The sequence below is a fragment of the Elephas maximus genome, chromosome 7 (genome assembly GCF_024166365.1).
Source record: "Elephas maximus indicus isolate mEleMax1 chromosome 7, mEleMax1 primary haplotype, whole genome shotgun sequence".
Taxonomy (NCBI): domain Eukaryota; kingdom Metazoa; phylum Chordata; class Mammalia; order Proboscidea; family Elephantidae; genus Elephas; species Elephas maximus.
Genome location: NC_064825.1, coordinates 129,430,612 through 129,444,017, shown reverse-complemented (window position 1 = coordinate 129,444,017; position 13,406 = coordinate 129,430,612). Strand labels below are relative to the sequence as shown.

The 13,406-nt window shown below is 59.7% G+C and overlaps 2 protein-coding genes across 2 annotated transcripts; one reads left to right on the top strand and one right to left on the bottom strand.

Moving 5' to 3' along the window:
* The first annotated feature begins 2,662 nt into the window (after positions 1-2,662).
* Positions 2,663-7,268, top strand: YIF1A (Yip1 interacting factor homolog A, membrane trafficking protein). The gene is made up of 8 exons (XM_049892552.1): positions 2,663-2,865; positions 3,548-3,759; positions 3,943-4,047; positions 4,184-4,262; positions 5,727-5,784; positions 5,891-6,046; positions 6,452-6,545; positions 6,626-7,268. Exons 1-8 carry the CDS (start codon positions 2,835-2,837, stop codon positions 6,770-6,772), a joined length of 882 nt encoding a protein of 293 aa, XP_049748509.1. The 5' UTR covers positions 2,663-2,834; the 3' UTR covers positions 6,773-7,268.
* CNIH2 (cornichon family AMPA receptor auxiliary protein 2) lies at positions 7,227-12,982 on the bottom strand. The gene is made up of 6 exons (XM_049892553.1): positions 12,726-12,982; positions 9,076-9,144; positions 8,619-8,666; positions 8,256-8,368; positions 8,014-8,157; positions 7,227-7,815 (listed from the first exon to the last, which is right to left on the bottom strand). The coding sequence occupies exons 1-6, from the start codon at positions 12,804-12,806 to the stop codon at positions 7,788-7,790; spliced, it is 483 nt and encodes a 160-aa protein (XP_049748510.1). The 5' UTR covers positions 12,807-12,982; the 3' UTR covers positions 7,227-7,787.
* Positions 12,983-13,406: the final 424 nt, after the last annotated feature.

Sequence of the window (13,406 nt, the reverse complement as noted above, 5' to 3'; positions counted from 1 at the left end):
CAACGACTGTCTGGTTCAATATCCTCTCCACTTAAAGATGAGGTGTACAGAGGAAAGGACTAGTCCAGGGCTTCATCCCTTTGTTTATTATTTATTTATTGAGTATAAATGTTTTTTTTGAGTGTCCTCTGTATCCAAGCACTATGCTTGGCACTGGGAAGACAGAGTTCAAGAACAACACAGGCCCTTTGTTGTTGTTAGGTGCCGTCGAGTCGGTTCCGACTCATAGCGACCCTACGCACAACAGAAACACTGCCCGGTCCTGTGCCATCCTTACAATCGTTTTTATACTTGAGCCCATTGTTGCAGCCACTATGTCAATCCACCTCGTTGAGGGTCTTCCTCTTTTCCGCTGACCCTGTACTTTGCCAAGCATGATGTCCTTCTCTAGAGACTGATCCCTCCTGACAACATGTCCAAAGTATGTAAGAAGCCATCCTTGCCTCTAAGGAGCATTCTGGTTGTACTTCTTCCAAGACAGATTTATTCCTTCTTTTGGCAGTCCATGGTATATTCAATATTCTTCGCCAACACCACAATCTGAAGGCATCAATTCTTCTTTAGTCTTCCTTATTCACTGTCCAGCTTTCACATGCATATGATGTGATTGAAAATACCATAGTTTGGGTCAGGTGCACCTTAGTCTTCAAGGTGACATCTTTGCTCTTCAACACTTTGAAGAGGTCTTTTGCAGCAGATTTACCCAATGCAATGTGTCTTTTGATTTCTTGACTGCTGCTTCTATGGCTGTTGATTGTGGATCCAAGTAAAATGAAATCCTTGACAACTTCAATCTTTTCTCCGTTTATCATGATGATGTTGCTCATTGGTCCTGTTGTGAGGATTTTTGTTTTCTTTATGTTGAGGTGCAATCCATACTGAAGGCTGTGGTCTTTGATCTTCATTGGTAGGTGCTTCAAGTCCTCTTCACTTTCAGCAAGCAACGTTGTGTCGTCTGCATGATGCAGTTTGTTAACCAGTCTTCCTCCAATCCTGATGTCCTGTTCTTATTCATATAGTCCAGCTTCTTGGATTATTTGCTCAGCATACAGATTGAATAGGTATGGTGAAAGAATACAACCCTGATGCACACCTTTCCTGACTTTAAACCAATCAGTATCCCCTTGTTCTGTCCGAACAACTGCCTCTTGATCTATGTAAAGGTTCCTCATGAGCACAATTAAGTGTTCTGGAATTCCCATTCTTCGCAGTGTTATCCATAATTTGTTATGATCCACACAAATGCCTTTGCACAGTCAGTAAAACACAGGTAAACATCCTTCTGGTATTCTCTGCTTTCAGCCAGGAGCCATCTGACATCAGCAATGAAATCCCTGGTCTTCACAGGCCCTGTCTTCATGGAATTTACATCAGGGCAAACTGGGAAACCCAGAGGGGGTCTAGAACCTCAGCCTCCGGTTCACCACCACAGGCCAGGTGAGGCCTGTCTTCCCCTTCTGCCTCTAAGAGACACAAGCTGGGATGACTCTTACAAGATAACCAGGCTTTGGACAAGTGGGTATGAGGGGAAGGACATCCCTGGCGGAGGGGTCTTTGGAGCAAAGCCACTGCAATTAGATCCCGTGGGCTGAGTTCAGGAAACAGGAAGGTCAGCTGGTGTAACTGGACACTGGGTAGCTAATCAGAGGCAGGTCGCAGAAGATCTGATCCTGCACTGCAGAAGGTTGGTGGAGGGAGGCCTCTGAAGACTGTCTCCTGGAGGGTGGGGGTGTCAGAACCTGGGTGGAGAGAAAGGAGGCCCTGGAACCACGAGTGCAGCTTAGGGACCTAACTTCGAGAGGACCACAGAGCGGGGGTGACTCAGGAGTTTCGGCCAAAGTTTCAGAAGGTGGATCCGCACATCTCCGCTCCTAAATTCGGTGGACCACGGGAGAGTCGATGGGAGAGGTCCGGTGCAGGGTCCTGCCCCAACTATATCACCTACTCCCTGGGACTTCGGATCTTCTGGGCCTCGGTCTTTCAATCTGTGCAGTGGGGGGAAGGGGAAGGGGGAGCGTGTAGAGCCAAGACTTCAGGCCCTCCCAGCAGTTGACGCCCCAGGGTCTGCAGGACGGCGGCAGAGGCAGGAGGGCATTTCAGCACTGGACAACGGACAGCAACCGCGGGGCAAGGAGGGATGGGAAGCGGGAGGAGGAGCCAGCATCCAGGGCTAGCAGGGCCGCGGTGTCTCTGTCCGGCCCGGCCTCGGACCAACACCTTCCGGGCTGCCGAGGCTCCACGCCGGGACCGAGAAGGGGAGTGGACGGGGCCGGGGAGGAAGATGAGCACGGAGGAAGTGCAGGAGCCCTGAGGGGCGGGCTTGGCCAGAGTCCGCCCGCCCGGGCGAGCAGAGCTTCACTCCCGGACTCCGCCACCACCTGCCCCCGCCCGCCTCCGCCTGGTGTAGTCGTGGCAGGGCGAGCGTCAAGCGCCCCACTGCGCAGGCGGAGAAACGATTCTCAGCACCTGCCTACTTTACCCATCTATTGGCTGCTCCTGCGGCAGACTAGCAAGCTCACTCTCCAATCCGGGGGCGTCTGGGATCTCCCCGCCTACCCCGCGTCCGGAAGTTGACTACGGCCGAATCCGCTTTGACGAGGGAGCGCCCAGTAGCCAATTGGGAGAGGGGAGGGGCAAGCCGGCACAGCCGAGGAGCCAATGGCAGGTGGCTAAGGGTGACGCCGCGGGCATGGCGGCTGTGGTCACCAGCGGAGGGACGTGTCGGGCTGTCCGGTAACCTCGGTCGGTGCTTAGAGAGCGAAGCAGCTGCATCATTAGCATTCGTACCCACGAGGAGGCTCAGCGGGCCCTCGGGGAGAGCGAGCGTTGCGGCCATGGCGTATCACTCGGGCTACGGAGCCCACGGTGCGTGGGGCGTGGGGCGAGCGGGGCGCAGCCCGGCCGGCAGGAGGAGTCGGCGGTGCGGCCCGCTCACCCTGAGGGAGAGGGGCAGCCCCGTAGGGCGGCGGGGTCATTTGGGTTCTTGCCCCGTGCGACTCGGCAGCGCGTCCCGGACTTCGTCCTCTCGGCCCAATCCTAAGATCAGGGCGGTGACAGCACAGCTGGGATCCCCATGCTGACCTAGGCACGAAGGGGGTCCGCCTCCAGAATTTGCTTTCCTATCCTATCATCACCCTGGCGGAGTTCCTGACCACTGCCCAGGCCTCCAACACCCAGCCATTGCCTCTCCCACTCTTCGCCTCTCTTGTCCTTCTTCATGGGGGTCTGCCCTCCCGATTATCATCTCCACTAGCAAACTTCTGCGCACTCTCCAGCTCAGTTCAGAGGTCATTCCCCTGAGAAGCGTCTCTAGGAACCCCCAGGTGGGCAACCACTTTCAAGCGCTGTCTCAGCTCTTTCTTTGCCCACGTTCAGCACCTCTCACAAAGGGTCCCCTGCTAAAGTTCTTCTTTCTGGGTTAGCTCACTGTTTGCCTGGTGCCCCAGTACCATACAGAGTACCAGGCTGCCCAGCCTGGGGAGAAATCAGGGATTTGGGCTTCTGCGTGCCGTTCCCGTCACCTACTCTGGTACCTCCAATCCTGCAGGCTCCAAGCACAGGGCCCGGACAGCTCCGGATTCTCCTCCCCTCTTCGATGACACAAGCGGTGGTTACTCCGGCCAGCCAGGGGGATACCCAGCCTCAGGAGCTGAGGTGGCCTTCAATGTCAACCACCTGCTGGGGGACCCAGTGGCCAACATGGCTATGGCCTATGGCAGCTCCATCGCATCCCATGGGAAGGACATGGTGCACAAGGAGGTGCGGTCTGCCCCAGGGCAAGGGTGGCAGGATATGTGGCCAGGGCTGGAGCACCATGGGAGCCCATCTGGTCCTCTTAGCAGCCCTCAGGGTAGGAGCACACAGAGGTGCACTCTGAGACTCGGGGTGCTGAGGCTCAGGGTGCGGCTTGCCCATAGCCTCCTCTCTCCCCCATCCCTGCAGCTGCACCGTTTTGTGTCTGTGGACAAACTCAAGTATTTTTTCGCCGTGGACACAGCTTATGTGGCCAAGAAGCTAGGGCTACTGGTCTTCCCCTACACACACCAGGTGAGCTGTCTACCACGTGAGCTAGCAGGCCCCCCAATGCCTCCCTCATCCTGCCCCAGCATCCAGCCCCAAGACCTCATTCCCTCATCTCCTGCCTTTTTGTGTCTTCTGCCCCATCCACTGCTGCCACTGTCAGAACTGGGAAGTGCGGTACAGCCGTGATGTGCCTCTGCCCCCGCGGCAAGACCTCAACGCCCCCGACCTCTATATCCCCAGTGAGTCTCAGACCAGGGCTGGGGGATGTGCGGGGGACTTGTGCTGGGAGGCACGAGTGGGAAGAGAGAGGCTCCTCTGCTGATTCAGCATCTGCTCTTGGTGCTTTTTGTGTGTAGTGTCTGCCAGGCAGACGGGGTGGGTGACCGGTAAGAAGCTTACTTCCTTCACTGCCCTCAGGGTGCTCACTGTTGAGACCTCTCTGCCTCTTTGACTTGGATCTTGGACCATGTTCCCCCTCAGCCTGGAGCCCTGGGTTTAGATTCCAGGCCTGTAACTTCCAGCCAGGGGACCTTAGGCTGGTTACTTTGACTTCTGTAAAATGAGAAAAAACAGCAGTTCTGACCCCCAGGGATTGCACCTGGCATGCTGGAAGCACCCAGTAACTCTTAGCTGCATTGTCGTTACCGTTGCCCATCCTCCAAGGTCTGCTCAAACATCCCCTCCTCCAGGAAGCCTTCATGAACCCCCTGAGCAGATGATTGCTCCCTCTGGGCCCCACATCTCCCTCTCCAGATGGTAATGGTCAGGCTGTCCAGACCGCCATGGCTGGCCGACTGCATCCTGGTGGCTGCACACAGCTAGACCCATAGTGGACACACTAAGCTGAAGGCAGGGTGGATGTGCCAGGGGCCAGCCCTCCAAGGAGCTGCCAATGGTATCACGGGCAGGCAGCAGGCCAGGGCCCAGTAGGGACAAAGGTCTTCCATCCTTCACTCCACTGACCTCTTGTAGCCATGGTGTACAACTGGAACTGGCATACCCACCCTACCTGTGAAGCTGAGGCTCAGAGAGACTAGAGCATCTTTGAGGCCACACAGCCTGTCGAGGGTGCGGCTGCTCTCCTGACTCCAGACACTGAACTCTCTCTGTGGGCACATCAGTTCCAGGGCTCTCAGGGAGGCAGAGGACAGGATGGATGAGTTAAACTGCTGCTAAGGCCCAGCTCCCACTGGCTCTGAGCTGTGTGAAACAGCTGAGTTAAACCTGGAGTCCTCTGTGTCAGCCTGGTGGCCAGACTTAGAATTTCTGGCTGAGGTGAGGTCATCCCATGGTCCCTGACTCCAGGGGCAGCCAGGGTTGTCTGCTGGGTCTGCATTTTGATCCTGGAATCTTGCCTGAAATCAGCATGGCCCCAGCCTCTTCTAGGATGGGCAATGGCTTTGGCCCATGGGACAGTTTCTGAAACCCAGCAGGAAACTTTGAGTTTCCTAGCACAGGGGCAGGAAAAGGAGTGACTGGGCGGTCCTGGGAGAAGGCTCAGGTGGCATTTAAACAGGGGAGGGGAGAAGGAGCGGAAGGGCAAGGCATCCCAGGCAGGGCACCAGGAGCTGAGCGTGGACGTGGGATTGGGTTGGGGCATACAGGGAAGGAAGCATGGGGGAAGGTGGGGAGGTGTTGGTGGCCTTATGGGGGGGTTCTGGTTGAGGAGGTCAGGCTGATGGTGTCTCTCTGGCTCTTGGCAGCAATGGCTTTCATCACCTACGTGCTGCTGGCTGGGATGGCACTGGGCATTCAGAAAAGGTCCGTGCCAGCCCCTCCCCATCCCTCCACTCCCCCTCCTTCCACCTATCGGGAGTCTATGTCCCCAGCCCCGGGTCTCTCACCGTTCCCCTACCCATGGTCACAGGTTCTCCCCGGAGGTTCTGGGCCTGTGTGCCAGCACGGCACTGGTATGGGTCGTGATGGAAGTGCTGGCCCTGCTCCTGGGTCTCTACCTGGCCACTGTGCGCAGTGACCTGAGCACCTTCCACCTGCTGGCCTACAGTGGCTACAAATATGTGGGGTGAGCGCCTGTGGGGCCCACTGGAGGCTGGTCTGGGGGAGGGTCCTGCAGCCCTGGGCCTGCCTTGCTGTAGCTCAAGTTCTGCCCCTGGATGTGCCGCTGTCTGCTCTCAGCCTTGGCTCTTCTCTGTCAGAGGGAGCAGCCAGTCTCCCAAGGACCTGTGCAGTCATGCTCAGGAGGTGGGGATGTTGCGAGTCACCTGGGAGCCAGGGGGAGAAGGGCTTGGAGCTGGGGTAGCAGAGGAGGGTCTCAGGGCTAAGTCCTGGCCTTCCAGATTCCTTGGGTCCGTGTTCCTGGGTGGGGGCAGATTGGGGGTCAAGGGCCCTGGTGGTGGGTGAGGGTCGCGGGTAGCCTCAGGCCTAGGCCCCGGGGGTTGTCAGTTTTCTCGCCACCGCCCACCTGCAGGATGATCCTGAGTGTGCTCACAGGGCTGCTGTTTGGCAGCGATGGCTACTACGTGGCCCTGGCCTGGACCTCCTCTGCACTCATGTACTTCATCGTGAGTCTGGGGTGCCCCTCCCCCGGGGTCGCAGCTGGGGCCTGCCTCTCCCAGCCGGCGGCAGCTCTCCTCTCTTCCAGGTGCGCTCCTTGCGGACAGCAGCCCTGAGCCCCGACAGCATGGGGGGCCCGGCACCCCGGCAGCGCCTCCAGCTCTACTTGACACTGGGGGCGGCGGCCTTCCAGCCCCTCATCATATACTGGCTGACCTTCCACCTGGTCCGGTGACCCTGTTCCCCCTCTGGCACTGCTTTTTCCATACATTGAAGATTTGATTCCTTGATTTCTGTGACCCTTGTTCCTGGGGCCTCAGGAGCTGCTGACCCCCTGGGCCTCTGCACTGCCATGGGACCAGGTTGGGCTGTCTAGGGGAGCGAGGCCCAGGGAGGGTCCCTGGGGGTGGAGATTTGACACGAGGCTTGCAGGGCAGATGAAAGGGCTGTGTTTACCTGGGACTGGATGCGTGCTGGGGAGGGGCAGCTGCCAGGGAGGCCTCAGAGGCCTTTGATCCATCTGAGAGGGCCCCCAGAAAGGCCTGTGGTCTCATGGGGCCAGGCTCGCTGGGCTAGGGCTTAGGTCAGGGCTTCTGCTATATAGTTACCCCCCCATCTCCTGTCCAGGCCTTTCAGGAGCAGAACTGGGGCCCATGTGTTTGCAGTAGTTTATTCATATTTTGTCACAAATGGCCGGGGAAGGGGTGCCGGACTCCTCCAGGCAACATAGAAAATAGGTCCAAGAGACAGGGTGGGGTGGGGTTGGGGAAAGTGGGAAAGGAATGGGGCTGGAGAGAGCCTGGGGGGGGAGGGCAGACTAGGAATGGGGCTGTCCCCTGCTGAGCCTGCTCATTCCTGGTGCGGGTACCCCCCCACCTGCAGGGGGAGCCTCAGGGTTGGAATGGAGGGGGCTGGCCCAGACCTCCCAGGGTCAATCCCTGCCCTGTGGCAGGGCCCAGACTTCCCCTGAAGTGGCCAAGGCCAGAGGTCCCACCCCTTCCAGGACTGACCACCATGCCCATGGCTGGCAGAGGAGCCCCTGGCCTGTGTGGTGCTCTGCCCAGCCCTAGTCCAAGGAGGAGGGCTCTGAAGGCGGGGGGTCCCCGCAGCAGCAGTTTGGGGGGTGGGGAGGCTGGGGCACCAGTGCCCCGGCCCTCCCTGGGGCTGAGGCCTCTGCGGCCAAGGGGGCAGGGCTGGGGGTGCACAGGCGTCCGGTCCGTTCTGGGCTCGCTCCCTGGCCGGCTTCCCCCTTAGAAACTCACCAACGTATAAACCATACTGTGGGAAGATGAGGTGATGAGCCCAGTCCTGAGCCAGCCCACCCCCTGGCTGCCCACCTGTCACCCTGGGTGGCCCTCAGTCCTCAAGGGCCTCAGGCCCTGATGAGGCCTGTCTACCCCTGGGACTGGAGGCCCGATACCTGGAGCACCACCCCTTCCCTTGAGTTCTTCCTGACTGCCGTGGGCAGGGCCTCACCTGTACAGGTAATAGAAGAAGGAGAGCAGGTAGAAGGCGAGTTTGCACCAGGACTCCTTCTGGCAGTAGTTGAGGATGTCAGCATTCATGATGGAGACCGCGTCATACATGACCTCAGAACCATCCGCAGGGCGGTGGAAGTACCTGGGGTGGGAGAGCCTTTAGTACCCAGCACCCAGGCAGCCCCCATCCTGCCCCAGCTTCTCCTGGTTCACCCCTCCCTCAGACTGCAGCCCCCTCACCTCCAGAGGTGGTAGAAGAGGAGGGGGATGTTGAGGCCCAGGGTGACCCACTCTGCTGCACACAGAAACATCAGACAGAACAGGCCGTGGATGGAGTATTCTGGGACCACCAGCTGGGGAGGGAGGGAGAGGTCAGTGCCCTGGTGCCAGGGCAGACCCAAGCTTCAAGGCCCAGAGGGGAGCTGGGGCTTGGGAGAGGCCTACCGCCATGACCTCTGGGACTAGAAGGGCCTCTAGCCTCCAGCTCCCTCCCACATGGCAGAGTGGATCAAACAGGCCCAAAGGGAAGGAGGCCAGGCTCCCAGTCACAGAGTGGGGGCCAAGCTGGGCGAAGACCCCCCTGCCCCCAGCCCTGACACTGACCTTCCTTAATAGGCAGCAGATGCGTTCGATGTTTTTCAAACGCTCACGCTGTAGGGGAAGGAGAAGGCCGCTATGGGGAGGCGGAGGAGCGGTGCTCGGGGGCGCCTGGCCACGCTCCCTCTCCACCCACAGCCCTGCAAGTGGCCGCCAGGGGGCGCCAGAGCAACCTGCGGCGTCCTCGGCGCGGCAGGAAAGCAGCCGCGCAGTTCCCATGGCGACCGTCACCATGGAGAACCTTCACCCGCGTCTCCAAGGCAACGGCCCAGAGCCTGGCAACGGCCACCCCGCCAGGAGCCGCGAGCCCGCGCCCGGTGTTTGCTGGGGGCGGGGACAGAGAGGAAGGGGTATGCCCCCCCACCCCTACCCTCATCTTTCCATGCCCCCAACCGAACCCGCCCGCGACAGATGGAGAGACAGACGGACGGACACACCTCGGCACAGCACATGTACAACTTACTGCCCGCGCTGGGTTCCCCTGGTCGATGGGGTTCTTGAAGTCGGTCCGCAGCTCGTCAAAGGCTATGATCTGGGGAGGGGCATGTGCCCATCAGGGTTCGGGAGCAGCTTATGGACCCTCCACCCGTCCTTCCGTGAGGAAATTTGGGGATAGGAATTTATACATTGGGATGGGACCAAATGGAGCTGGTTGCAAAGGTGGAGAAACTGAGGCCCCCCAGGAGGGGGGCAGGGTCCCTCCAAGGTCCCACAACACTCTTGACAGCCTGGAATGGAACTCTAGTGTCCTAGTGTCCGATTCAGGCCCATGTCCATTACAGCTCCATGCAAACATCCCAAGAGATGGCCCTAGGCTGGGCACTGGGGCCAGAGACCTGGGACATGGTGGCCCCTGCCCTGAGGACCCCCAAGCTCAGAAGAACTATGAGCTACACTCCAGAGTGACCAGGGCTATGGGGCATGGGAGGAACCCAGGCTGTATTCCTTGGGAGCTCTGCATTGGGCATGTAACCCAGTCTGGGGGTCGTGGGGGGCCCAGGCTTGATTCAGTGGTGTTTGTCTGGCAAACAAATGGAGGAAGGACAGTCCAAGCAGCAGGAACAGCTAGTACAAAAAGGTACAGAGGGTTGGAAGAACGTTTCATGGTGCTAGAGGGAAAGCGTGAGGAGAGTGGGAGGAGAGAAGTGGAAGGTGAAAGATAGGGCTGGAGGACAGTGGGGCCAGACACACATGTCCCATGAAGCCAGACCCAGAAGCTTGAACATTAGCTCAAAAGCAATGGGGAGCCATTGAGGGCATAAAGCAGCAGAGTAGTGTGGTCAGGTTGATGTTCGCAGATTGGTGGGAACAGCAGGTACGAAATGGGCAAGAGTTATAGCCAAGACATACGCGGTGCTTACTCTATGCCAGCAGGCTCCACGCGTGTTCGCTCACTCAGTCATTGCAACAACCTCACGGGAATTAGAGAAGTTAAGTGACTTGTCCAAGGCCACATCGCTACGTAGTGGTGAAGCTGGGATTCTAACCCAGTCTGAGTTCAAACTCCTAGCCTCTTTGTCGTACTCAGGCCAGACCATCAAGGAGACTTAGAGTGTTGGGGAGGGGTTGATGGTGGCCCGAGTAAGGAGAGTGGCCATGGGGATGGAGAAGTGTGAGCGGACTCCAGAGCTGTCAGGAGCCTGATTCACAGGGCTTGCCTGGCCAGGGGTGAAGGCAGAGGGGCCCAAGATGCTTCCTGCAACCCTAGAGGTGGAGCAGGTGTTTGAGGAGCTGATGGGGTGGACCTGGGGTGACTTGGGGGAGGAAGGCTGGCAGAGGAGCCCACGGGGGTCCCCTCCCCTCAGTTGCAGCCCTAGGATGACGTAGCAGGCCCACCAGCCCCCAAGCATCCTGGACCCCAGACGGCTTGGAGAGAGAGAATATGAGAACATGGGCTTCCTGGAGGGAGCTGAGGCCATCTGGAGTGCCCTCCCCCTACTCCCCATTGACTCTGGGCAGCTGCCTGCCTGACAGGCAAAGCAACAGGGTCTAACAGAGAGCGGAAGGGGTGCCGTCTGTCTGCCCCAGAGATGGCACTACCAGCAGGCAGCAGGTGTCATGCCTCCCACCCCCCAGGCTGCCTGGCGCTGACTCAACCCCCCCCGGAACAAACAACCCCCATGGTGACAGCTGACACATGTCACTCACCACCAGGGTTGCCTAGAAACCAGTGGGGCCTGCGTGCAGGGTCTGGAGTGGGATCTGGGGTCCTGCCCTAGAAGGGTCTAGTTCTTACCAGCTTTGGGTGGAGGACCACGTCCCCTACCCCTCAACCCCTTAGCAGGTCCTGCTCTGGACACTTTATGTAGACAGACTCAGAGTGGACAAGTGGCTAGCTAAGATCACACAACTAAATGCCAAGTGAACACAGTCCTGACACATAGTAGGTGCTCAGTTGATAGTTGTTGAATGAACAAAGGTGTTACTTCAAAGCTTGGGCCTTCTCCCAGAGTGGGAGCTCTACGAGGCACAGCCTGAGTCTTAGTCATCCTGGTCTTCCCAGAGCCCCAGGGCCTGGTCCTCAGGATGCCCCCAAAATGCGGCGTGTGGGTGTGTGGGATGGAGGATGCTCTGAGACGCCGCTGAGTACAGGAACTCTGATAGGGCTGTGTGGCCCTGGGTGGGATTCGAGAATCTAGTCTTTCTCCCAGGAGCTGGTTGGCTCTCTTCCCCAGCCTCTGGCCCTCAGTTGCCTCCAGTCCTCAGAAGTCCAGCCCTCCAGTCCCAACCCCCACTCCACAGGACTGTCCAAGGCCCAGGGGGTGGGAGAGGAGGCCCGAGATATCAAGATGGACCAGGGTAGGGGGATGGAGGGAGGGAAAGAGAAACAGAAGAGAGAGGAAGAAAGGAAGAAGCAGCTGAGAGACCCACGGAGAGAGCATGAGGCAAAGTCAGGGCAAGGCAGGGCTGGAGATGGGAGTGAGGGTGCTGTGGGGCTCGCTGATCACAGTAGGGGGGTACTCAGAGGCTGGGGTCCTGATATAAAAGAGGAAGGCATTGGGGATGGTGAAGGGAGAGGTCCCTCAGAGCCCAGGGAGGACTACAGAGCAGGGAGCAGGTCCCAGGAACGGGAAAAAGGAAGTGAGGAGACCAGGAAAGAAGCAGGTGAGGCAATGAGGAGTGAGAGAGAGGAAGGAAGGGGGCGCAGGGGGAGAGGCTGGAGTGGGGTGAGAGGCCCCCAAAGGGGTGAAGATAAGGAAGAGGGTGCCAGGAGAGTGAGGCCAGCCAGGGTGGTGATGGGAGCCAGGCACAGAGGGGAGTGGGGTGTGGGCAGAAACCTCAGGGACAGAAGAGGAGGAAGGCAGTAAAGGGGGGCCAGGGGCCCCCAACAATGCATTGGAGGCCGCCTGATAATCCTCTAATGAGGGGGAAGGAGCCAGGCAGAGGGGCCACTGAGAAGAGGGTCCCAAGAGAGAATGAGAGTGAGGGACCCTCTCTGGGGGAGGCAATCAGGGTGAGAACTGACAGACTGATGGACAGACCAAGGGGGGAGCGAGGACGAAAGACAAAGGGGAAAGTGGGGGCAGGAATGGAAAGGGAAGCTGGAAAGTGAAGAAGAAACGTGGTGGGGAAGCCCAAGGTGAGCCCATAGGGGGTATGTCTTTGGGGGTGCTTAGAGCCAATCGCTGCTTGGTCAGGGAGGGGGCTGGGAAGGGAAGGGGTTAATGGCTCTGAGATCTGTGGGTCCTGTAAACAGATGCAGTTGCCATAGCAACCAGCTCCATCACTCTGGCTGGAAAAACCCACAAAGGTGGGGGGGGGACGAACAGACAAACTGCCCCGATGGACAAAGGCGGGCGGCTGAATGAACGTGGGGTGGGTAGGAGAAGGGGACGAAGGAGAAAGAATTGCAGAATTCCAGCCCCCTCCCCATGGTCGGATGGGGTAGGGGAAGGGGGTCAGGGACCAACCGACATAACCACAGACAGGCGGGGGCGGCGAAGGAAGCCGGGGCCCCGGGAAGGAAGCCGGTGATGGGGGCGCTAATGGGGACGATCCAAAGCCGGCGGGAGGGGGTTAGCGGAGAGGAGGCCCCAAGCGTCCCCAGGGCCCCGACCCCCCGGTCCTCCCGCCCCGCGCGCCCCCTGTCCCCCGCCCCCAGCCCGGCCTTACGTGCCAGATGACAAAGAAGATGAGGGAGGCGCACAGCACCAGGGTGAGCATGTAGCAGAACGCGGCGAAGGTGAACGCCATGGCCCCCGCGCCGGGCGGCGGCCCGGGGGGCGCCAGCGCGGGGCCCGGGCGCAAGGGGACGCCCCCCGGCCCGCGCTCAGGGTCGGCCGGGCATGGCCCGCAGGGCTCGGGCGAGGCAGGCTAGGTGGTCAAGGCGGGTGGCGCAGCCGGGGCCGGGGCCGCGGGGCCGTGGGGGGCGCGAAGCGCGGGCCGGGGGGCTCGGGGGGCGCGTCCGCTGCCGGCTGCCCGGGCCCCGAGCGCTCATCCTGCGCCCGCTCGCCCGCGGCTCCGCGCTCAGCCCGCGAAGCCGGCGGGGCGGAGCCGGGGGCGGGGCCGCGGGGCGGGGCGGGTCCCCGCGCCCCTCGTTCCCTGCCAGGCCCCCAGGACCACGCGGACGCGGTGCGGGACTCACACACATCCCTGGCAAGCTCCCTCCCGACACAAGGGAGCCTACTGTAGCCACACTCCCATCCATGGGACGGGAACACAACAGGCATAACATGTCACCATGGCCCAGGACAGGCGAAGTGCTTGTCACCGTCTGAGAGGACACCTGGCCTGAACTGAGCCACGCCAAAAGGGCGCTAAACCAGAGGGCTAGGGGCATGCAGGCCAGGTGGG